Source organism: Panthera leo, chromosome D2 (assembly GCF_018350215.1).
Source record: "Panthera leo isolate Ple1 chromosome D2, P.leo_Ple1_pat1.1, whole genome shotgun sequence".
Lineage (NCBI taxonomy): Eukaryota > Metazoa > Chordata > Mammalia > Carnivora > Felidae > Panthera > Panthera leo.
In genome coordinates, this window is record NC_056689.1 from 18,649,889 (window position 1) to 18,676,041 (window position 26,153).

At 44.0% G+C, this 26,153-nt stretch overlaps 1 protein-coding gene across 1 annotated transcript in view; it reads right to left on the reverse strand.

Annotated features, from left to right (window-relative positions):
* RAB4A (RAB4A, member RAS oncogene family) overlaps positions 1 to 24,742 on the reverse strand; it is a 45,453-nt gene extending 20,711 nt beyond the window's left edge. The window contains exons 1-2 of the mRNA XM_042907752.1: positions 24,482 to 24,742; positions 38 to 118 (exon numbers count right to left, since the gene is read on the reverse strand). Coding sequence (XP_042763686.1) covers positions 38 to 118; positions 24,482 to 24,512 — 112 coding nt within the window. The 5' untranslated portion in view covers positions 24,513 to 24,742. The remainder of the gene's footprint in view (positions 1 to 37; positions 119 to 24,481) is intronic.
* Between the last annotated feature and the right edge of the window lie 1,411 nt (positions 24,743 to 26,153).

Below are 26,153 nucleotides of genomic sequence, written 5' to 3' on the forward strand. Positions count from 1 at the left end.
GACATGCACGAAACACTGACCATTTGATGTCACTTACATTTTTTTTCTATAAACTGATGAAGCAAGCAAGACTTGCCAGTTCCTGCATTTCCAATAACCAAGAACTTAAACAAAAAATCTGAAAAACAAAAAGAGACTATGAAAAAAAACCTTTAAAACGTGCTATGTTTATTCTTAGACTATGATTTAAAAAAAAAAGTAAGACCTGACTTGTTAACAGAAAAGAGAGGTAACTACCCTGTGAAAACAACAATACATGTGTCAACTTACCTTTTCACATCTTGGATATTTGGCTTACATGCCAATTCAGTGGTTTCCCAAACTGTGCTCCTGGGACAACTTCCTTTCATGTTGGAAGTCTGGCGACTGTTCTTGTAATGTATAAAATTTGTCCCTTTGCGAGTCACTATTCTAAGAAATACGCATAAGCAGTGACAAGAAAAAATAGCCTAGAAATTTCAAGTGTTTCTGTACAAAAGGAAAACCCTGGGAAACTTTGAGAAGTTCACTCCTTTCCTTTTAAAAATAGGTATGCTTTCCAGAGGTGCCTGGGTGGCTCAGTCAGTTGGGCGTCCGACTTCGGCTCAGGTCGTGATCTCGCACTCTGTGGGTTCGAGCCCCGTGTCGGGCTTTGCGCTGACAGCTCGGAGCGTGGAGCCTGCTTCAGATTCTGTCTCCTCCTCTCTCTGTCCCTCCCCCACTCGCACTCTGTCCCTCTCTCAAAAATAAAATAAAAACATTAAAAAAATTTTTTAAAAAGATAAAAAAAAAATAGGTACGCTTCCCCCCACCCTTGCGGATTTTTGTGGTCTTGCTTCTATCCCCTTATCTGTAACTTGTGGGAAGGACAGCTTGAGCCAAGTTTGAGTCAGCATTCCAAATGTGAAATTTGTCTCATTCAGCGTAGAAAGAATTTCTCATTTCTTCTTTACACAGAGTAATATGTTTAATTTGGGACATTATTTTACATGAAATGGAAATGAAGACTCTCCAGTGCAATTTGTTATTTAATCAGTATGATGTAGCATCGGTAGCCCCACGATGCCTTAATAATCCATTTTGCTTTTGCTGTTAGCAAAGAACTTGAGTTATGCGGAGCCCAGGTGCTGCAGAGGACCGCTCCCACCCCGACCCCTCCCACTTTGATCAGAACCCATCGACCGCTAGCCCCCATGCTGCTGGACTCATTGCGTGGCCCTGATGAGTCTGTACTGCGGGTTCCCCGGTTTGCACCTCTGAAAGTGTTGCCTCCATACATCTTTTCCAAACCCAGACCAAGCGCTCCGAGCCCTGGCTCCCTCTTTCCCCCAAGGAAGCTCACACAGCCCATTTCTTTGCTGAAGCTTAGCCTAGCCCTGTTTCTTAAGACCTATATTCATCATCACTCCCAGATTAAGCCGATTCAACCTCTCACGATTTCCACAAGGTTACAGGCAATGAGCTTAGTGGATAGTGCTATCAGAATTGTCGGCGCTTAAAAATAACAAGCTTTATGCTTCTCGTTGTGTGTTTTGAAAGCATGCACATTCAGGTTCACGGCAGCATTATCCGGAGTAGTCCAAAAGAAGCATTATTTATAAATAAATGGATAAACAAAATATGGCGCATACAAACAGCGGGATATTACTCAGGCTTGAAAGTGAGGAAATTCTGACACATGTCACAACACGGATGGACCTCAAAGACATTATGCTAAGGGAAACAATCCAGTCACGACAGGAGAAATACTGTATGATTCTGTTTCTATAACGTACCTAGAGTAATCAGACTCCGAGACAGACAGTAGAACCGTGGCTGCCAGCGGCTGGGGAAGAGGGGAAACGAGGAGGTGCTGTTTAATGGAAACGAGCATCAGTTTGGAAAGATGAAAAAGTTCTGGAGACAGACTGTGGTAACGGTTGTACACCAATGTGAATGTGCTAAATGCAAATGAACTGCAGACTTAAAAATGGGGGAATGGCAAATCTTACGTAATTCTACCACACACACACACACACACACACACACACACACACACACTAAAACACGCCAAATCTAATCATTTTCATCAAACGGCTTCTATAACCTAAGACGTCGAAGGGAAGATGGTTAAGATTGCCAGGTTAAAATGAAAACACTGGAATCTTTCAATCTTGTTCAATATCTTCTTCTACTTAAGACATAAAGCCCGATCATCGTGCAGTTGACCTTTGAACAACTGAGTGTGTCCACTTACGTGTGGATCTTTTTAACAGTACGGTACTGTAAACGTATTTTCTCTTTCTTGTGATATTCTTAGTAGCATTTTCTTTTCTCTAGCTTGCCTCATCATAAGAACGTGATATATAACACATACAGTATAGAAAATACGTGTCAACTGGTATTTTATGTTATTAATAAGGCTCCCCGTCAATAGGAGGATATTAGCAGTTAAGTTTTTGAGTGGTCAAATTTATATGAAGGTTTTCAACTGTCCAGAGGGTTGGCACCCTTTGCCCCTGTGTCGTTCGAGAGTCAACCCTATAAGTTAGAAACAGAAAAGGGTGAGGGCTAAATAAAGATGCTGCCAATATGCAGGCAACAGTAAGTACTGAAAAAGAAAAGAATTTGTACACGCAAATTGAAACGTTTATGTTTTACGTCTACACAGAAAAATGAGGATCACAAATCTACGTGCTCCTGGAACAAAAACTCGTACAGCTAAACATAGACTTTGGCTTGACTCTTGTTCCACTGTTTTCTTCTCCTTTGGAAATTTTGCTAAATGTACTTTACTATGGTAACTGCTACCCGGATTGTCCCATAGCTCCAAAAGGCAAAAGGGTAACATATCCACTGAGCTGCACCTTGCTGGACAAAAGATATGTCGTCTCCAGACGTAAAAGCTCCTCCAAAAACTCTTTATACTCTGTCTTGTAGCTCAAACAGGTTAAGTATTCATACTTTAGTGGAAAACCCTTTTGCTGGAAAACCCTTTTGTGTCACCATCTAGAAATGCTGGATAAAATATATCACATTCCCGCTCCCCCCCCCCCAAAAAAAAATGCACAGCGGAGTCTTCAGGAAAGAAAGGAAAATTCTAGACGCTTGGAACAGAGAAGAAACAGAAAAAAAGCAGTAGGGGCCCAGATACGGGACTGTCAGGGAGAGTAAATCCACACTTAAACACCTCATTACCATAGTGAAACTACAGACAAACACTATAAAGGCGATCAGAAAGAATGGAAAAACTCCCTATAAAGAAACTAAGTTCCTTACCCCAAACAGGAGAAGGCAATGAGATAATACCTTCACAGTATTGAAGGAAGGAGCACAAAACCAAAAACTGTCTAATGCAGAATTCAATGCACGCAATATTATACTCAATGCCACGGTAGACTTTTGCTTCCAAGAAATAGGATAGGAGACTTTGAGACTTTTCCCTATTCCTCCTGCTCAGTAGAACTTAAAAGCCTGGAGCCTGCTTCACATTCTGTGTCTCCCTCTCTCTCTGCTCCTTCCCTGTTCACGCTCTGCCTCTCTCTCTCAAAAATAAACATTAAATAAAAAACATAAACAAAAGTCAGCTCTTTCTGGCCATAGGACTAGGCAAGGGCAACCTAGCAAGAGAGAAAACTTTTACACATTAACTGCTCTTTAAACAAATGAAAAACAGAAATCTTCAGCAAAGAGAAGGTCTTATCAAAGAAATAAAACATATAAGGAAGAACCATCAGGTAGAAATTTGAGAATTGAAAAATACAGTAACTGAAATACATAGTTCAGCAGATGGGCTCAACAGCAAAATGGAAAGGGGCAGGGAAACAATTGGTGAACTGGACAAAATGATAGAAAATATCCAATTCTGAACAACAAAGAGAAAATAGACTAAAAGTATATAAGTAGAGCCTCACAGACCTTTGAGACTATAAAAAAAAAGCTCTAATATTTGTGTCACTGGAGTCAGAAAAGGAGAGGAAAAAGACAACAAGGTTGCAGAGATACTCAACGAATCAATGGCTGAAAACTTTCTCAATCTGGCAAGGGACATAAACCCAGATTTGAAAAGCTGAGTAAATCACAGAGAAGATGAATCCAAGTAAATCCATGCCAATGTACATCATAACTAAACTTCTGCAAGCTAAAGACAAAGAAAAAAAATCTTGAAAGCAGCCAGAGAAAAATGACAGGCCAGAGAAAATCACAGCTTACCTAATAGGGAAAAAAGTAATCCAAATGACAGCAGAGTTTTCATCAAAAACCAGAGAGGCCAGAAAGAAGTGGCACAATATTTTTCAAGGGCTGGAACAGAAGAACTCTCTACCCAGAATCTTATATATGGTGAAAGTGACCTTCTGGAATGAAGGGGGGAATCGAGACATTCTTGGGGAGGGGGGCAGGAACACTACAGAATTTGTCAGCAACAGACCTATCCTCAAAGGAAGGAGGACCATGGGACACAAAACCATGTATAACTACAATAGGCTTTTTCTTCTTGTCCTGTTGAGTTTTCTAAATTATGTCTGGCTATTTAAGCAACAATGATTAGCACTGTCCAATGTGATTCTAAATATGAGTGCAGAAAACATTTCAGACAATTTTGTTAAAGGTGGGTTGCTGTAAAGGGATGTCAAAGAAGTTAAAGTTTTTATATTTCCCTCAAATGCATACACTGGTGACACCAGTAGACTGAGATGTATATACAATGTAATACTTAGAGCGACCGCTAAACAAGCTATACAAAGAGAGATGCTCAAAAATAGTATACATAAATAAAAAAGAATTCTTAAAAATGTTCACATAAACCACAGGAACGCTGGAAAGAGAAATGAAAAACAGAATAAAAAATGGCAAAAATAAGTCCTAATATATCAGTAATTACAATAATTGGGTAATGTATACATGTAGCAATTAAGAGACAAAAATTGGCAGATTAGATTAAAAATATGCCATAACTATTGGCTGTCTACAAGAAACTCACTTTGATTATAATGACCCAGGCAGGCTGAAGGTGAAAGGATAGAAAAAGCCGTATCATGCAAACATTAATCAAAGGAAAGCAATATTATTATCAGGTAAAACAGACTTCATAGCAAAGAAACTGCCTACGACCAAAAGGGTTATTATATAACGATAAAAGGATAAATCGACCAGTAAGATGCAGGAATCCACACCTTCAACTAATACAATGCTATGTCATTTATATCTCAAAAAAAAAAAAAAGACTAGGAATCCTAAATGTGTATATAACAGAGCTGAAAAGCTTATCAAGCAAAAACTGAGAGAACTTAAAGGAAAAACAGAGAAACCCACAATTATGGTTGGAGACTTCAACACCACTGAGAGTTCTTCACAACCAAGAGAACGAGACAGAAAATCAGCAAGCATAAAGAACAAAAACACAGTAAACCAACCAGACCCAGCTGACATTTATAGAATATGCCACCCAACAGGAGCACACACATTCTTTTCAGGGACCCATCAAGTTAGACTATATCCTGGGCCGTAAAACCTCAACACATTTAAACGAGCTGAAATCATATACAATGTGTTCTACAACCCCAATGTAATCAAACTAGAAATCAATAAGATGAAGACGGTAGGAATAGTTCCAAATACTTGGATACTTATAAATAATCCACTTCTTTTAAAAAATTTTTTAACATTTATTTAATTTTTATTTGAAAGAAGGAGAGAATTCGAGTGGGGAAGAGGGACAGAGAAAGAGAAAAGAAAGAGAGAAAGGGAGACAGAGAGAGAATCTTAAGCAGGCTCCATGCTGAGCACAGAGCCTGACGTGGAGCTCAATCCCCACAACTCCGGGATCGTGACCAGAGCCAAAATCAAGAGTCGGACGCTCAACCCACTGGGCTACCCAGGTGCTCCTAAATAATTCACTTCTAAATAATCTATGATTGAAAGCAGTCTCGCGGGAAATCGAAAAAGTATATTGGGCCGAATGGAAAAAAAACACATCCTATCAAACTTTGTGGGATACAGCAAAAGCAGGGCCGAGAGGTGAACCTGGAGCGCTAAATGCATACATCAGGAAAAAAAGAAAGTCACAAGCAATTATCTACGTTCCTAACTCAAGAACCTAGAAAAAGAAGAGCAAAATAAAGCAAGCGGGAGGAAGGAAATAATAAAGAGCAGAAATCAATGAAACTGAAAATAGGAGAACGAAAGAGAAAACCCATGAACAAAAGCTGGCTCCTTGAAAAGATCAATAAAATTGATAAGCTTCTGGCAAAACCATAATGAGTTCAAGGAATTGAGGTCTGAGCAAGGAAAAAGGCAAGACTGTGAGACGGCACAATAAACTTTTTTGGGCACACTTGGACAGGCTGCATCGGAGGGGATATCCCTCTCAGCAGGAGAACTTCCAGACAAGATGCCCAGAAGGGGAACAGGGCAAGGGGACTTTTGGGGGGGAAGGGATTTGAGAGGGGATTTATGTGTCTGGATGATGTCGCCAGCAGTCTGGTGGGGCAGCTAGCAGCTTGAGATCCTTCATAGCCCTTGAGTTTGTCAAAGGTTAGCAGATGGTGCCTGTAATTTCACAGGGTATGCAAAGCAGGAAGTCTCTAAATGGCTAAAAATATGCTTATTTGGGCTGAATTTTAAGCAACTGAGTGTGTAAGAATTTGAGGTTAGTGCTGGTAGACTCTGAACTGATGTCCCAGCTTGCCAGGAGAAAGAAAACAACAGAGGGACCAATATACAGGGCCATCTTTAATCCATTTCTATAACAAGGAAAAAAAGACGACACAAATAGTCAGTCTCAGGGATGATACAGGGCATGTCGCCAGAGACCCTGCAGACATCAAAAAGATAACAAAGGAATAACACGAACAACTCCATACACATTAATTCGACAGCTTAGATGAGATGGACCAATTCCTTGAGAACACAAAGTACCACAACTCACCCGACATAAAATAGACAATTTGAATGGCCCTCCAGTGACTAACGAAATTGAATCTGTAATTTTAAAACTCACAAAAAAGGAATATTCAGGCTGAGATGCTTTCACTAGAGAATTCTACCAAATATTTAAAAAAGAACACAATTCCATATAACCTCTTTGAGAAAATAGAAAAGGGAATCCTTCCCAAGTCATTTTATGAAGCTGATATTTATTATTACCTGATTTATTATACATTTTTATTTAAATATTTTAATGTTATATATTTAATGTTATATATTAAATATGTTATGTTTTATATACATATTTTAAGCTTAAAAATATATTAAGTATGTATTATTAAATACATAATTGCATATTATAAAAATATTAAAAATTTTTATTTACATATATTACAGTGACACCAAAACCGGAAGAAGGCAGTATTAAAACAAAACATACTATAGAACGATATCTCTCACAAATCCTTAACAAAATACTAGGAAACTGAATTCAGTAATGTTTACATTTACAAATTTAAATAAAATTATATACTATGACCAAGTAGGCTTTATTTCAGGGATAAAAGGATGGTTCAATATTTGAAAATCAATGTCACTACTCTATTTAGGCTAAAAAGAAAAGTCAGCCAGCCGATCATACCAATTGGTGCAGAAAAAGCATTTCACAAGAGTCAATGCTCACTTGTGATAAAACCCTCAAAAAAATAAATATAGAACTTCCTCAAATTGATCAAGAACATTTCAAAAATTGTACAGCTAACCTTATACTCAATGATGAAAGATTACTCCCCACCCCCCACCCCAAAGATGAGGAACACAGTAAGGATATCTGCTCCCGCCACTATTATTCAGTATCATACAGGAAGTTCCAGCCAGGGCAATAAGACATGAAAGGGAAATGAAGCCACACAGATCAAAAAGAAATAAAACTGTTCCTATTGGCAGACGATATGGCGGTATACATAGAAAATCCAAGGACTCTCAAACAAAACAACCTCCTACAATCAATAAGTGAATTCATCAAGGTGAAGATTAGACAATATAAAAATCAACTGTATTTCTAATACTAACAGCACACACGTGGGCATCAAAATTAAAAATATAATGCCACTCACAATCACTCAAAAAATATACTTAGGTCTCAATATAAGAAAACATGTAAAGGACTTCTATACTGACAAGTATACAATGATAATGGAAAAAAACCCAAAATAAATCTAAATAAAGGGAGAGATATACCATGTTCATGGATTAGAAGACTGGACACAGTAAAGATGTCGATTCTCCCTAAATTGATACATATGTTTAATAGTTTCTACTAGAAATCTAGCAAGACTTTTCGGTACATACAGACAAGCTTATTCTAGAATTTATATGGAAAGACAAAGGAACTAGAATAGATGAAACACCTTTGAAAAAGAAGAATGAAGTGGAAGGAACCACTGTACCCGATTTGAAAATTTATTATGTAGCTACAGTAATCATGACTGAATGGTACTGACATGAGGAGACACATATCAATGGAACAGAATCAAGAACCCAGAAATAGACGTACACGAAGTCATCCAACTGATGTTAAAACTGCAAAAGTAATTCAGTGCCAGAAAGTTAGCCTTTTCAACACATAGTGCTGTGGCAACTGGGCATCTATAAGGGGAAAAAATGACACTTGACTTAAGTCTCATGCCTTATGCAAAATTAACTCAAAGCAGATCACAGACCTAAAGGTAAAACATCATACTATAAAACTTTTAGGAAAAATTAGGAGAAAATTCTTCATGATCTATGGAAAAAGCAAAGAGTTTTTAGACTTGACTCAGAAAAACAACAACAACAACAAAAAACCCAAAACAAGCCAGAGAAGGAAAAACTGATCAAATGGTCTTCCTCAAGACTGAAAACTTTTGCTTTGTAGAAAATTTTGTTGGGAGAATGAAAAGATAAGCTACAGGATGGAAGAAAAGACTGCAAAACATATATCCAACAAAGGACTAGCATCTAGGTTATATGCGTTAAACAAACAAACAAACAACAACTCTCAAAACTCCACAATAAAAACTCAAATAATCCAATTAGAAAATGCACATAATATGAAGAGATATTTCACTGAAAAGATAGAGAAATGGCAAATAAGCATGTGAAAATATGTCTCTCATCATTAACCATTCATCAGGGAAATGCAAATTAAAACCATAGCGAGGTATCACTACACACCTATCAGAATGGCTAAAATAAAAAATAGTGATAGCACCAAATGCTGGCAAGAATGCTCGGAACCCAGATCACACACACTGCTGGTGGAAATACAAAATGGTGTAGCTGCTTTGGAAAATAGCAGTTTTTAAAAACTACACGTGCAACTACCGTATCACTCAGCAATTGCACTCCTAGGCATCTATCCCAGAAAAATTAAGATTTATGTTCACACAAAACCCTGCACATGAATGTTTGCAGCAGTTTTATTTGTCATAGCCCCAAGCTGGAAACACTCCGATGCTCTTTAACCGGTGAACAAACTCTAGTACATTCATACCAGGGAATCCTACTGGGCAGTAAAAAGGAATGAACCGTCGGCATATGCAGTCACCTGGAGGAATCGCCAGAGAAATACACTGAATGAAAAAGTCAATCCCCAGAGATTATGCAATGCATGATTCCATTTATACAGCATCGTTGAAGTGACAAGATTATAGAAATAAAGAACAGATTAGTAGTTGCCAGGGCCTCCAGAGGGGGTGGGGGCAGGAAGGAAGAGTGTGTGCCTATAAAGGGCAAAAGATCTTTGTGCTGATAGGAATGTTTTGTACCTGCAGCTGTGGCCACATCAATATCCTGGTTGTGGTGTCTTACAAGTTTTTCGAGACGTTACCACCAGGGAAAAACACAAAGGGGACATGAGATCTCTGTAATTCTGCTTAAAACTGCACGTGAATCTATAATTATCTCAAGATAAAAAGCTTTACAAAAAATTAAACAATAGGGACGCCTGAGTGGCTCAGTTGGTTAAGCATCTGACTCTTGATTTTGGCTTGGGTCACGATCTTGTGTTTGGGGGGATCGAGCCCCATGTCAGGCTGTGTGCTGACTGCATGGGGCCTGCTTGGGATTCTCTCTCTCCCTCTCTCTCTGCCCCTTCCCTGTGCTTGCATGTGCTCTCTCTCTGTCTCCTTCTCTCAAAATAAATAGAAATTAAAATTAAAAAAAAAAAAAAGGATAACATATCAAATAATGATTCTATAAGTTTACTATGCACAGTCCTAAACTGGAAGAGTTACCAACGGATGTGCTTCAAGAAGGAAATGGTACCCAGAAGGAAGCAGGGCAGCTACAAAGCCAAGCAGTGCAGTCAGTATGTTATTTTCTGCCTGGAGATATAGGTGTTTGGCTAACACAGATAAAACCAAGCACCACAATGGGTAATGAGTTATTCTTTGTAGGTGAGAAGAATCCAACTCTGTGAGGAGTTTCAGTTAATGCCCCTCCTGTTTACAAGGGGATCTGGATTTCACACACCTCCTTGTAACTGAGCGCCAGGAGACGGGAGCCCCGTGTGCTCATGTTCAACCCCGGGGTCAGGAGTACAGCCTGATGTTCTCTCTTCAGAGAGGTAGTATTTGAGGTCTGATGGCCTCATGCCCCCATGTGCGTGGGTAGGGTAGAATGTGAATTGATTTTACTAACTTATTTTGTTTTCATCACCGTGGGGTTTTACTTTCTTTTTCTCTTGTCTTTGAAACTGAAGGACATACACATCAAATATAAAGTACATATACGTTTTATATGTCAAGCGGACGGTGCTTAACGGCTACAAAAGGCTTTAATTAGGAGCAGGTAACTAACCATATTACAGAGTAATTAAGGAAGGAAAAATGCCCAGGTGGGTTGTATAAGATAACCTAAAGAGAACTTGTTAAATAATTAGGTTTACTTCAAGCAGACCTGATGTAGTTTTATCATAATGGTTGCTAACTTGGGGGCTCAAAATCACAAAGAAGTTTTCTGCATCGAATCTATGATAATTACATTCACCTGATGAGGGTTTCCTTGGCATGAATTTAGCCTAGAAGTGGGGGAAAGACCATATCCCAAAGTAGAAAATTTTAAATGAATATATGCTACCAATATACTTTTAATTTTTCACAAGAAATTTAAATGTGATAATAGGAAAGGTATCACATAAATAAAAATCAGTTCCTATTTAAAAGTCAGCAATTCAGGAACATGGACAAAGTACAGATCAGGAACAAATGGCCTCCATGCCAAGTGAAATAGCTAACAGAGAGCCAAAGGATTAACTCTATGGGAGAAACCTCACTCATTGGGGACTCGCTGACTTGTCTTTACATTCCTCTCAAGAACCTCTAACTTCTCAGACCAGAGCAGGTTAGAAGCATATATACTAAGTAGGACTGTGAACTTCAGGTACAAGGACAATCAAGTGCTCACAGCAAAGGCAACCACGGACCAGGAAATGAGCCAGGAAGTGACTCTAAGAGCACAGCACACTTATTCAGCAATTGATTGCCAACGATGACCTTGAATCTTCCAGAAAATTAAGTCATAGTGAGCAGACAAGCTGGCCTTTGCCTTCCTAGTTTCTCCCATGAGCAATGGTTTGGCATTTAAGATTTCCAAAGGTCAGAAAGGAGGCAAGGGCTGGTGGCCCGGGCCACAGGACTGGTTCCACGTTTCACTTCCCGGCAGAAGAAATGTGGCGTGCTGGGACAGTGGGGCCATCTGAGAGGATTCCTTGGTTTCCGGCTTCGGCAACCCGCTGGTGTGGGAAGAGGTTTGGAAGAGGAATCCATTTCGTGGCAAAATAATGAGTGCAAATACAGAGAGGTGAAACTTAAAATACCGGTGAGCCGACACGGTGGAGATGTGGGGGGAGCGGTGCTCCCAAGGGAGGAGGCCCCAGCACCCCAGGTGAATTCATCCTCGCCTGAGACGGGGCAAAGTCAGTCGGCTGAAGATTTAGAGGTGGGACGCGGTGGATGAAAAGTACTGACAGCCTCACAAGGAGCCTGGGCGTCCGGGGGATTGCAGAATGTAGGGCGAACAAAGTGGAACTTCCAGGGTGATCGGTGGCGCGAGTCTGAAGACTCGAGGGGTGAGTCCAAGGTGGGAGGGAGGGCTTGGTCGCAGACAGGAAGAGAGACCTCCCTTCTTCCACGACTGCAAGAGAAGGGTAGAGGACGAGCGAGTGTGGAGGTAAGTCACTTCACGGGTTGGAGAAGGGCAGGGGAGGAGAGGTGGTTTCCTGGGCATGGCACGTTCTCCCCTGTCTTCTACTGGACAGGAGACAAGGGGTCTAGCGAAGGTGGGGACAAAGGGCAAGATGGCCAGGATGAGAGGGCATCGCCAAGTACTACCGAGAGCCCCTTCGAAGCAGACCACAAATCCGCAGTGAGCTTAATCTAAAGAGCGCTCTGTCTGCACGGTGGCAGGTCACGAGGGTTGGGAAGCCAGGGCCGGGGATCTGCACGGTTGAAGGACCAAGAAGGGACGGGTGGAAGGAAAGGCGACGGCATCACAGCATCACGTGTGGAGAGCGAGCAGCTCATCACGTGACAGAAGGGGAGCAGGTGCCATGCGACTGTGTCCAATGAGCAGCCGGGGAAGTGAGTACCTGGGGGGGGGGGGGGGGGCGGGGAAGAGAAGGTGCCTAGAGACGAAGTGATGAAATGGACACTAAGCTGCGGACTGACCCCTCTGCACGGACGCTGCAGTCACCCAGGAGCGGTGAGGTGCAGGGGCGGGGCATGAGACCCTACACCAGGGGACCTCGTAGAATGAGGCATAGCCCCGAGGTCATCACGTCACAGCGATGAGCAGGATCGAGTAGGGCACAGAACGCAAGATGGCACGAGCTTCAAAGAGAAAAACGTTCTGGTAACGCTGGTCAGGCAGGAATTAAGCTGCAAAAGCTTGAAGTGTTGGCTTGGGAGAGAGAGATGGTTCGGGTGGTGGAAGAACACGTGACCTGTGAAGGACAGGTAAAAATAAGGCAAGGGAGGTGGGAAAGAAGGCAAAGCCTAAAGCCCGACTCTGGTACTCTGAGTTAGATGCCAGCAGAGAGGAACCATGATGTCTGTGGATTTAACATTTGCACCACAGACTCTGATGGTTGCTCAAGGTCCGGTGACGGGCTCTGTGATTTTGCCGAAGACCTCATTTGGATCAAATCCGCTGTGGGGCCCGGGGGTGTGGATGCAAGGTAGTTAGCAGGTGAATGAGCCTGGTCAGCCACCAGCACTGAAGCTGTGAGTTCCTAGTTGCTTTCTACGTGATGTAATAACATAAAAACAGAAAGAATTCTCCCAACATGCAAAACTGTCCCGAAAAGGAAATCAGTGACCAGTGTGGTACACAGAGACAAAGAGACCTAATAAAAACAATCATCTTTAAGCAGGGAACAAGTTTTGGATACTTCAAGCATTTTTTTTTTCATTTTATTTGTTTTACAGAGACCATGCACGAGTGGGGGAGGGGTGGCGGAGTGACTGAGGGAGAGAGAGAGAGGGGGAAGAGGGGGAAGGGGGGGAGAGGGGGGGAGAGGGGGGGAGAGAGGGAGAGAGAGAGAGAGAGAGAGAGAGAGAGAGAGAGAAAATGAATCTTAAGTAGGTTCCACACTCAGCACGGAGCTGACAAGGGGCTCAGTCCCATGACCCTGGGATCATGACCTGAGCTGAAATCAAGAGTCGGAAGCTCAACCAACTGAGCCACCCAGGTGCCCAGTTTTGGATACTTCCAAGAGTAGGATGTTCCATTTGATTCTGATACACGAGAAGATAAAATCATATTAAGAAGTAAGGGCAAGTCGTTTGTCAAATATCTCAGAGAACACTCCAACTGGTGTAATTAAACAAGAGAACGTGAACAGTTAATTTTTTATTGGAGGATACATACACAAAATGTTGTCTTTCTGACTTGCGACTTTGGAGCAAACCTGAATACCGTTAACAATATTTGCACATTTACAAAGATCTGTGAAAGCATCCCTTGTGAATGTTAAAGGTCTTCCGCGTTGGTCTGGAAGGTATAAGCTTTGGTCCCCGTTACCCTCCACCCCCCAGTTTTACCCTGAGTTCAGAGATAGATTTTGACTCATGTTAAATGTCCATGTTTGTTTAGAATATGCAGGGGAGCAATGACATCCAGTGGCAATGTTTAATCTGGGTCACCACTGAGCGGAGATTTTATGGAAGAGATTTCTGTATAAGATATGCAGAATAAAAACCTAACTACCCTTGAGAATGTGACACAAGGCAAATTTGAGCCCAGATTCTGGCTCTACAACTCCCAGCTCTGAGACTCAGGCAGAGCACCGAACCTCTCAGTTTCCTCACCTGTAAGTGGGACATAGTGTTTACCTTACACTGTTGTTGTAAGGGTCAGAGACACTGGACACAAAGCCCAGTAGATTATTCTGCGTAGATTATTAGAACTTCATCTTTTTTGTTTTTTTAAAGCAATGTCTACACCCAATGTGGAGCTTCAACTTACAACCTTGAGATCAAGAGGTGCATCCTCGGGGCGCCTAGGTGGCTCAGTCGGTTGGGCGTCCGACTTCGGCTCAGGTCATGATCTCGCAGTCCGTGAGTTCGAGCCCCGCGTCGGGCTCTGGGCTGAAGGCTCGGAGCCTGGAGCCTGCTTCAGATTCTGTGTCTCCCTCTCTCTCTGTCCCTCCCCTGCTCATGCTGTCTCTCTCTGTCTCAAAAATAAATAAAACGTTAAAAAAAAAAAAAAAAAGAGGTGCATCCTCTATTACTGAACCAACCACGTGCCCTAACTTCATCTTTATCCAGAGGTAAGAGTTATAATTTAGGCTTGGCACACCATCGGTTTTTCAGTAAGGAAAAATTTCCTGTACAACCATGGAAACAGAGCAACACGTTAATACCAGAAGAATCTTCAATCGGTACATATTCAAAGATACTGACCTAAAAGCTTCTTTGGTCATGCAATAGCTAGAAATAACACTGTTCTTGGCAAAATGTAATAAGGAAAATTATTACTGTATACTAGGTCCCAGAGGAAATACAGAGATGGGTCACTTCTAACTCACAATGTTTTTATATTTGTAAACGTTTAAAGGAACTTGTTTACATGGTAACAGAAGACACTTCAACATCAATTTTACCAATAAAGTTTTACCAGTCAATGTCCAGACTTATGGAGGTCTCCATGAAATTGAAAAAAAGATAATCCAAAATATAGACTTACTTCTCCTTTTTTTTAATGGTTATTTATTTTTGAGAGAGAGACAGAGTGTGAGCGAGGTGGAGTGGGGGGGGGGGCAGAGGGAGAGGGAGACACAGAATCTGAAGCAGGCTCCAGGCTCCGAGCCATCAGCACAGAGCCCGATGCGGGGCTTGAGCTCACGAACTGTGAGATCATGACCTGAGCCGAAGTCACTCAACCGACTGAGCCACCCAGGAGCCCCTGGACTTCATTCTTATATAGTATCCTAGGTTATATACATATTTATGACAAAATTATTCAAGGTGCTAATGTACGACAAGTGGGAAAATAGCGATGGCCACCAAATAGCAACTTCCATTTCCCCCCCAAATATTACCATGGTCAAAGTGACTCTGAAGAGGAACGTTAGTCTTCAAAACACCAAATATTTTTAGCGCATTCACAAAGACCGTAAGAACTAAGAACGAGTGCGAGTGTATCCCGTTTGCAAAACGACAGGAGAAATTTCTTGTTTTCTAAGAAGACAAGGGATTCTAACGTGTGTGCATACGGCCAATGTGGAAGCCCACGCTGTTTCCACTACTGTGCTTTCTCGGACTGCTTCCTCACCGGAGGAGGGGAGGCGTGAAGGAACGTTTAAGCCCATCATCTTCTTCGGGAAGATCCTTACTTGGAACAAACAGTTGAAAGGGAACTGCAGCTTACATGTTTTGGAGGCTGCGGTAGATGCTGTCGTCGCAGATAACTGTCTGCCTAACAGCTACTCCCCAAGGAGCCAAAGGAACAGGTAAATGTGACCCCAAAGCTGGAGACAGGCATTGGTTATTTTAAGCCAATTATGGCCATTCCCAGCCCCCTCCTCCCTGCCAGACTGGATTAGAAAAACATACAGCCTTGGGGTGCCTGGGTGGCCCAGTTGGTTAACGTCAGACTCTTGGTTTCGGCTCAGGTCATCATCTTGAGGTTCATGAGTTTGAGCCCCACACTGGGCTCTGTGCTGACAGTGCAGAGCCTGCTTGGGATTCTCTCTCTCCCTCTCTCTCTGCCCCTCACCTGCTCGCTCTCTCTCTCTCTCTCTCTCAAAATAAACTTAAAAAAAATTTTAAAAAGAAAAATATACAGCCTTAAGCTAATCAGTGCAAAGTGTTATTACCCTGGCCACATAATGGGTCCAGGGACAGGGACTTGACCCAATGTGGCTCAACCGGGTGGAGAGGAAGAACTTTTACTCCATCAATGCAGGGAAGAGCTCCTCTTTCCTACAGACGTAAGAAGAAAGTGACCGAAGGGTGCCTGGGTGGTTCAGTCAGTTAAGCATCTGACGCTTGACTTCGGCTAAGGTCATGATCTCAGTTTCGCGAGTTTGAGCCCCGGGAGTGGGGCTTTGCGCTCACAGTGCAGAGCCTGCTTGAGATTCTCTCTCTTTCTCTCTCTCTCTCTCTCTCTCTCTGCCCCTCCCCCGCTTGCACTCTCTGTCTCTCTCTAAATAAATAGAAAGAAAGAAAGAAAGAAAGAAAGAAAGAAGAAAGAAAGAAAGAAAGAAAGAAAGAAAGAAAGAAAGAAAGAAAGAAACTCGGATTACAGAGTAGTCATTTTATGGCTCGGCAGGGGTGAGGATGACGGTGCTACAGGTCCTTGCCCTCACAGCTGAGCTCCTGACTCAGCCAACCCTGAACACCCTCCCCACTGACAGTTATTTGAAAAAAATACTTTTCCATATTACCTCCAGCATTTTGAGTGGGGTTTTCTGCCCCCTGCAGTTGGAAGCACTCCGCCTGATGAAACGACCCAAAGGGCTCATCACCTATCATCGACTAAACAGAAACTGTGTTACGCACAATTTCAAAAATTCTTTTAGTTTTGGTCATATAGAATCGGTTTAAAATCAAAAGGCGGTCAAGTAAGCCGGGATTTAGGACTAGGGGAGTTCACCCAACCACTGGCTACTTGGCAACTACCAAGTGCCAGGCATCTGAATGCTTAGGAACCACACATTCAGATCATCTGAGACATCTGCCATCACAACAGGGTTATGTCTGCCCCCAAGTGCTCCCGGGCTGCTGAGCGGGGTGCCAGTCTCCCGCTGAAGTGCCTGATGGATACACCAAAGCCTGCCCTCACGGCTCGTTCACCTCCACGGTTGACCAACTTCCTTCCACTTGGTCGACCTGTTCTCTCCCTAGGTACATTCACCACTGGGCAGCCGTGAGGCCCTGAAGCTCCAGGAAGCCGTGAAAGTACCTCCACAACTCTCTGCCCCCCCGTGGACTGTGAACTGATTTCAGATCCGAGTTCTCAGAGGGGAAATCTATTTTTTAAAGGATGCCCTGTGTGACCTCTTTAAGTCAAGCAAACGTGGTCTGTGGAAGACGTTTTAATTAGTGTTGCGTTTATATTACACACGATGTAAAGACTGCTTGGTTTCTACCATAAAGAAAAAAAACTATGTCTTAAAGTCGGTTTTCCTATTAACCTGGCCTTTTGTTTCATACTCTGTAACTCAGAAGAAAAACGCCACCTCTCAAACGGAATCAAATCAAAGGTGCTTTTAGCAGTCCCAGAAGGCTGTGTCCAGGAGCACCAGGGACACAGAGACGTCTCAGCAGACCCCGGCTTTCAAAGAGCTCATGGTCTCATCTTGAAAGAAACATTCTCTTTGGGGCAATTGAGATTTGAGCAAATTATAAAAGAGATATGCAAAGTCCTGGGGCACCTGGCAGGCTCAGTCAGTAGAGCATGCAACTCTTGACCTTGGGCTTGTGGATTCGAGTCCCACGCTGGGTGTAGAGACTAGTTAACAAATAAAATCTTAAAAAAAAAAAAAAGATATGCAGGGTGCCTGGGTGGCTCAGTCAGATAAGCCTCCGACTTCGGCTCAGGTCATGATCTTGCAGTTCCTGAGTTCAAGCCCCGCGTCGGGCTCTGTGCTGACAGCTCAGAGCCTGGAGCCTGCTTCGGATTCTGTGTCTCCCTCTCTCTCTGCCCCTCCCCTGCTCATGCTCTGCTCTGTCTCTCTCTCTCTCTCAAAAATAAATAAACATAGAAAAAAAAAAAAAAGACATGCAAAGTCCAGTGCAAAGATAGTATATATTTTATGAGGACTTCTGCAATAACAGGGTATAAGCAAATGAACAAGAGAAACAGTCTTATAACTAAGGGAGCACACCACATACAGTAACATTTTAAATGATACCAAAAGAGAGAGATACTTTGTTTTTAAGTTCCAAATTTTTTCTGCATGCTTAAAAATTCATATTTGAAAAATTACAAGCCTCCCTCTAACATACGTCCACTCGCCCATAATTTATTAGCCCTTGATGAACGGTGTACCCTACCCTGCACACCTCAATATCATTAGCTGCTTTTTTAAGGACTTAGGTGCCAAACACACAGCACAGAAGAGAGACAGAAAGAAACAAAGACCAAGATAACTACGCGTTGTCATACAGGAGCCTGCCATTCTGAGTAGCGCAGGAATGCACTTGGCTGTGGCAGAGTACAAAGCATCTTTGTCCAGGTGTCACAGCCATCATTATCAGGGACTTCTTGGTATTGGCCAAACCTCTCCACATTAATTTACCCTGGTTTGGGGAGCTCAGAGGGGGATTACAAAGGGAGAGAACTTGTAGTTACACGGCGTTTATTTGACTCATATGTTACAGTGGTGTTTATTCTTCACATTTACCCAGCTTTATTCACCCTTTAAACCACAGTACCCTGCATGTCATTTTAGCTTTTAAATTACATTCACGGCTACAGAGAAGCACAAAAGGATTCTTCAAACATACAGAGCATGGTCCATTACTAAGATCAGACTGGTAGAGAAAGCAGCGATATTCAGAGAACACAGAGCACAGAGGATTCAAAGGTTTTTCTCTCAAACTATTTTCACTGGCATGTATCCTAACGGAGTTTTCAGGAACTGGGAAAAAGGAAAATCTATTCCATCAGCCTAACCAATCTCTAGAGGGTGGATTATGAGAAGACGTTCAAGAAACAACATCAGCTTTCTCCTCATTCCAAAGAAATATTCAGAGCAAAACGCTTGCCTGATTAGATATGCTAAAAGTGGAAAGAATCGTGTTATGGCTAATTCCATGCCTCGGGGCCCAAAGCGTGAGATACTTTTCAAAACACATTGGTGACGTGGTTCTTAACAGAAGAGGTATTACTATTATTACTAAGTTAAGAAGGAAAGTTCACATTTTAGGCTTACGTGGAATTATTTTTCAAGGAGCACAAGAAGCTTGGGAAACACCATTTACTTAAATCATGATGATATTCCCGTGAAGCTGTGGCCTAAGTTGCCAGCAGTCCGGGTTCCCGAATAGATTTTACCAGGACCCCTTCTAACTCACCCCTACCCGAACCCACCTCACCCTTGCCCAGGCGGTCGGTTTCCCTTCCTGCATGCGGGAGCTACAGAGGTTGCTTTACCGCCAGTTACAAGGACGCCATACCACCAGCAGCAAACAACTGGTCCAACTACTCGGGTTGCTGTGCCTGGAGACAGGCATTGTTTTATAATCCACTAATCTGCCCCCACCCCCAACCTTCCCTTGCCTCTCCTAGGGTTAACAGTAACTTGAACTACGTTAAGGGGTCTATTTAAAAGACAGAAACCAACTGGACTCAGGAGATGGGATGATGAGAATTAAAGATTCCAACTTTCTCTCAGGCGGATGGGTACCAGGGACAAATAGAAGGCTGGGGAGTAGGAATGGGTTGGTTGGGTTTGGAATGCAGTGTGTGAGGATACCCCAGGCCATCCAAATGGAATAGTTAGGTATGGAGTTCAAAACAGGCTCTTAAGCCTGAGGGACTGATATGACTGGAAACAGAGATTCAGGAGTGGCAGAAGTCACAGGCAAGGACTGGGACGGAATGCTTTATAGTTCAAGTGACTGTGAAAATTATCGTCCACTTTTGCTTTTCTAAAGGACAAGGTTTCCTCCTGAAATCACTGTTGCATCAGATACTAACCAACTTGGATATACATTGGAAAATAAATTAATTAATTAAAAAAAAAATAAAGGGCAGCCTTGATCTCAAGAGTGCCCCCAAACAAACAAACAAACACACCACCAAAAAGCGAACAAACAAGTTTTCAAAGGTCTGGGCACGGGAGCCATTATGTAGCATAGGATCTCGACCTTCTATCAGGTTCCCGGACCAACAGCACCTGCGTGGGCTGCGAGCTGATCAGCCGTGGAGCCGCCATCACCCCCCATCTACTGAATCAGAACTGCCACTTTACGCACCAGGGGACTCGGGGGCCCAGCAGTTTGAGGACCTCTGGTGTAGTGTTCCCCACACTCTAGTTCTTTAAATGGTCACCCGTTTCCAGCACATGAGGAAAGGAAAACACAAACATTAGAAATGATAAATAGATTCGATTTGGAGAAAGGTCCTTTATGCCGCTGTTAGACGCTTCCTTGACTGACGTTTATGTCTTTTATGAAATTCAGGTGAGGGTTAGTTTGGTGATTTCTCTAACAGTAAGTTATTTTATACTTTACTGGCACCACATACCTTTGAAGATGTTACTTCCTTTACCCCAAATATCCTTACTCTACTTCCCCTATTAAGCCCAAATTTCTCCATGAGTCATATTCTGACTACCAAGGCCTATGTTTTAGTGTCACAGAGATGCCATACCAAAATGCCACGAGCCGGATGGCTTAAAACTAGAGAAATTTATTGTCCACCAGTTCTAGAGGCTAGAAGTCTGAAATCAGATGTCAGGAGGGCCATGCCTTCACTGAAGGCTCTAGGGAAGGACCCATCCCTGCCTCTTGCTAGCTTCTGGTGGGTGCCCACCCCCTTTGTGGTCCTTGGCCGCTGCCGTCTCAGTCTGCCTTTCGTATCACATTCTCCCTGTACGTGTCTATACCCAAATCTCTCCCCTCTTATTCGGGTAGCAGTCATTGGATTAGGGCCTCCCCGAATCCAACAGGACTTCATCTTAACTGGATTACATCATTCCTATTTCCAAATAAAGTCACGATTCGCAGGTACCTGGGGTTAGGACCTGAACGTATCTTTCGGGGGATCCAATTCAACCCGCAACGGCCTACAATGAAATATTTCTAAAAGAAAACATCTTGATAATTCTCCAAGTGATGTGGTAAATACTGTAATACTGTGCTTTCCAAATAAGGCACAAAATAAAAATATGAAGACTATATTGTAATAAACTCAGCACACGACTAACAATTCACGTTCTTGTTTCATTAAACCGTGTTCGTTGTAGAAAGCATAAAGTCCAAAGTGTGGAGACTGAGCTTAGATTTTTTTCCTCAGTCTTAGCCTGCTTTAGTCCTTACTTTTTTTCCCCTAGCATTTTCTGCACCACTTATATATTTTTTAGCCCCTTCTTGGCCATCATTGCTTGGGACTACCTAATCCACTTGTTAATTTTGTCTCGCAAATCTTGGTGTCAGGAATTACTTAAGGCCAATTTGTGTCACCTCCCAAGTCTCAGATGGCTGGAGTTCTTCAGCCATACTAACTGGCTTTAAGAATGCTCTGAAATCTACACTGGGGAAACACTGTTTCAGTTTAGATATACTTAGACAAGGGTTTCAAACGGAAACAGATCTGTTTTAGATTTTAACTTTGTGTTACAATCTTACATACAGTATTCATGTGGTTATTAGTTTCAGGGCGGGCAAAATGTTTACTACTCAGTCTATGGAAGAAGACATATTGCCTTAATTTGCTAAAAAGCATTAAAGGCAGATATAGCTCATCACTAGTACTTTATAAGCACTGGCTCTTTATTTTTCACCCTATTGCTGTTAAGCTACACAGAGCCTCCTTTTCTGGAAGAGAAAATAAGTATAGAGCACAAAGGAGTTTAAAGGTTAGGCAAACATTCCTTTACCAGCTAGCCAAGAGGCACACGTCTGGAAGGTGGAACCTGATTGTTTTACTTTTGGGGAACAATGCTGTGCAAATATGGTCAATGATAAATGAAGGTGACAGCTTACGACTTTTGGCTGGCTGTTTCAACTGCCACATTTGCTGTTTCTGAAACCAACTTTCTTTTTCTTTTCTTTTCTTTTTTAACGTTTATTTATTATTGAGAGACAGAGGCAGAGCATGAGCATGGGAGGGACAGAGAGAGAGGAGAAGACACAGAATCCAAAGCAGGCTCCAGGCTCCAAGCTGTTAGCACAGAGCCCGACACGGGGCTTGAACTCACAAACCGCGAGATCCTGACCTGAGCTGAAGTCCGATGCCGAACCAACTGAAGCCACACAGGTGCCCCTAAAAACCAATTTTCTATTCCATTAGTTTCTTCTAACTTTCTCTATTAGAGAAAAAGATTAAATTGTGAGTAAAAACACATTTGGATGGAATCATGACAAAAGAATACTGTTGCTTAAAGCCTTATGATATTTATTTATTTATTACATTCTTTTAACATTTATTCATTTTTGAGAGAGCGAGCATGAGCAGGGGAGTACAGAGAGAGAGGGGACACAGAATCCGAAGCAGGCTCCAGGCTCTGAGCTGTCAGCACAGAGCCCGATGTGGGGCTCGAACCCACGAACTGTAAGAGCATAACCTCAGCTGAAGTCGGACGCCCAAACAACTGAGCCACCCAGGTGCCCCCTTATGATCATAATTTAATCAGTTAATCTGGGATGCTCAAAAGTTCAATTAACTGCATCCAAAGTGTAGTAGAGATATGCGATATTTTATGAAGGTTAGTTCATATAACACAAACGAAATGTAAAAGCTCCGTCTCCCGAACTCTTCCAGTCCTTTCCTCCTCATTCAAAATCCCCACCTGGTTTTCTTATTCAGACTTTCCACCCCTCCCTAACGCTCCTATCCAGGTAAGAGAAAAAAAGTGTGGGTAAGGAGCACTCGAAAATAAAGAAAAGCACAAGGACAACCAAAAATCGCTAGACAAGCGTATTTTCTTTGCAAAATCTCCCGACTGTGGTTCTGTACAGGGAGGACCCGACCACATGGACGAACGCGACCATTTGTGGCTCTGACAACACTTCAAAAGCCATCGGGTTCCTGGAGGATGTCCTAAGCCTTCTAGGAATGGGTGTAATGCCCCAAGGGGCACCAAGAACAGGGCAATCACAAGTCACAGGAGAGGCTGAAGGTGAAGCAAATGCACTGTGACCTCACCCCTCTTAGGAGAAAGATGGAACCTTCCATAGGCTCTCTCCACCTCGCCCTCACCTCTGTACCACTGTTTAGGCTCCCCTTATTGGAACTCCATTTCTCTCCAGCCCTGGGCATCTGCCATTCTGCCGCCCTGACCAGTTACTACCGCCTAGGCTCCTCACTCTGGGCCAGGGTTCCTCCTAACATACTTTCCGAAGGCACAATCCTCCAGAACTCCTGCCCGCTGTTTTAACTACTCATTCGTTAGTGTCCTGATGGCATTAACCCTGTATCCGCCACTAGACTGCATGCTCCGTGAGACCAGAACCACGCCTGTCGCGTGGCCTGCGGTATTTGCAGCATCCTGCTGCCTCCACCCTGCCATTCCACGCGTGTCTGTTGAAGGAGCAGCGGGCCACCACACGTGATCTGAGTCCGGGTACATACTTTTGAACTTGAACCTCTCCCTGGGATTGTAAAACTCCCAATCAAAGTCTTAATCTGAGAACGCACAATTCCGAACAAGGAATCAGAGACTGGTAAACATCTCGAGCCTGATGCAAAGGAGACGTGTACGATATTAGTGATTTTTACCACGCAGGACTAAAACAAAGCACAACAACACAGTATATGAATTGGGAAGGCTTTCGATTACTCAAAAGAAAAAATGATTCCCTTATAGCATCCAGGTGTGGGTGCTACAGGGGCAGCAAAGATTAAGCAGATAGGGCTCTGCTTCCAGGGTGTTCATGATTTTAAAAAGGCACATTTATAAACAGCCATAATGCAACCCAGAAAGGACTAAACACCCGAGAGACGGAGAAAGAGAGAAATAAATGAGGCAAGAGGTCTCCGCACGAAGACACGGGTTAGTCTATCGATTACTTCTCACTGTAATCCCAGGGCAAAGAAAGGAATTCCAACCCAGGAAAGGTCATGCTGGAATACTCGAAGAACACACTGAAATACAGGCGTCGCCCTAAGTCCTTCACGGCCCCTCGCCGGGGACAACATCGCAGAGGAAAGTCTTCAACTGGCTTTCCAGACCCGGAGCTACTGAAAATTGGGAAACCCTCCGCGTGTGAGCGCGTAGAAAAGGCCGGAGGAAACTTGAGAAAGCAGATCACGTAAACGGGCTGCGCACGGCCGGGCCCGCGCCCCCCGCGTCCCCGCCGCCCCCGACCTCCCGCGGCCCGGACGCGCCCCCGAGACCCGCGGCCCCGCGCGCACCCGCCCGCCTCGCCCGGCCGCCTCGTACCGTAGGTTTCGGACATGGCCGTCTGCGACATCTTGGGAGCGGCACCGCCTCTCGCCGGGTCACCGGCTGCAGCTCCGGCCGGGCCGGCGGTCGTGGGGGGCCGGGGTCGTCCTCCGCGCCTCGGTGGGAACGGCGAGCGGCAGGGGAGCGGAGGAGGGAGGGGCCCGCGGTCCCCACGGCAACGGCCGGCCACCCCGCGGCTGCGGCCCTGCCGGACTGCGGGCTCCGCGCAGGCGCACGGCCTCCGCCCCCCGCCGGGCCCGGACGGGGACTGGGAGGAGGACGAGGAGGAGGAGGAGGAGGACGAGGAGGAGGAGGAGGAGGAAAGGGGGCGCGAGGCCCGGCCCTTCCGTGGTCGCGCGTGCGCACGCAGACCGCGGCGGGGGCGGGGGGGCAGCTGGCCCGGGCCAGGGGCGGGGCCGGGGAGCGCCGGGAGGCGGGGGCGGGGGGGCGCCCGGCGCGGGGAGGCGGGGGCTGGAGTGGGAGCACCGGGGTGGGGCAGGGCGCGGACGGAGGGTTGCGGCTGGCCGAGGTCGGGTTGCAGGGGTGGGGAGGGGCCTGCAATCCGCAGGCTTGTGGGGTGACCGAGTGTTGGGGACAGTGGGGTCTAGCTCTTGGGCAGGGACGGCAAAATGCCTGCAGTGGGAAGACAGTCCTGCCGGATTGGCCCTCCGCGGTAAAGACTTTGTCGTCGTCGTCGTTAGTGGCTCGCAGGCAGGAAAAGACTTCTTTAAACTATTATGGTCAACCGGGGAACGTGGTTAATGGGTAACTAGGAGGCGGTAGCCCCAGCTGTCCAGCTAGAAGACCAGCCCCTGTGGCCGAGGAGGCTGGCTTAGCCGGGAAACAGCTTTACGCAGACCTGCCAGGCCCTCTCCTGTAGGGCTAAGCTGGTGTCTGGAGAAAACGGTCAGAACTTAAGGTGCCCTGGTGCTGGAGAGAGTCCCCAGAAGACTAGCCATTGGCCCTTCTGCGTCCCATGTTAAGGGAATCTGGCTTACGGGCAGGAAGCATCTCCCGGACCTCAGGTTAGGATTCGGTGGCTGGGTATTCTGATTTAAGGCGCAAGGCTGAATTCAGAATCCCCTTCTGCTGGAAGTGCAGAGGTAAATGTTTATTAGGAAGAGAATTTTGGCTGGGAGTTTGCTTGGTCTGAGCATGACCAGAGTCACGTCATATGTCCTAAGGCCCAACCTTATTCAAAAGGTATAGATACTAAAATATGCCTTGGCTAAGCTCGCAAGTAACATGCACTGTGGGGAAAAGGCTAGTAAATACGTTTTTTTCGAGTCCTTTTGGCTCCATCCTCCTCATAAATTGGCATCAGACTTTGACTGAGAACTTTCCCCTCTTCCCCAATGGCCATTTGGCTCTACATTTTACTCTTCTCCCTGATCTTAATAGCAAATAGATATCCTTGCTTCTAAATCACAGAGAAGCCCCATGCTGCAATGTTGTGAGGACTATAATCTAGAATTATTTTGCATATATTTCTTGTTCGGTGGCTGAGATACTTTGTTGCTTTCTTAATTTGGTTTTCTGCATGTTAATTCTGATTTACACTCCTGAGTATAGCAGGCTAATCTGATGGAAACGATTTCCAACGAAAGACAGGGATCCCATTCTTTAAATCTAAGATTTCTGCCTGCCAGATGCTTTTGTGGCTAAGAAA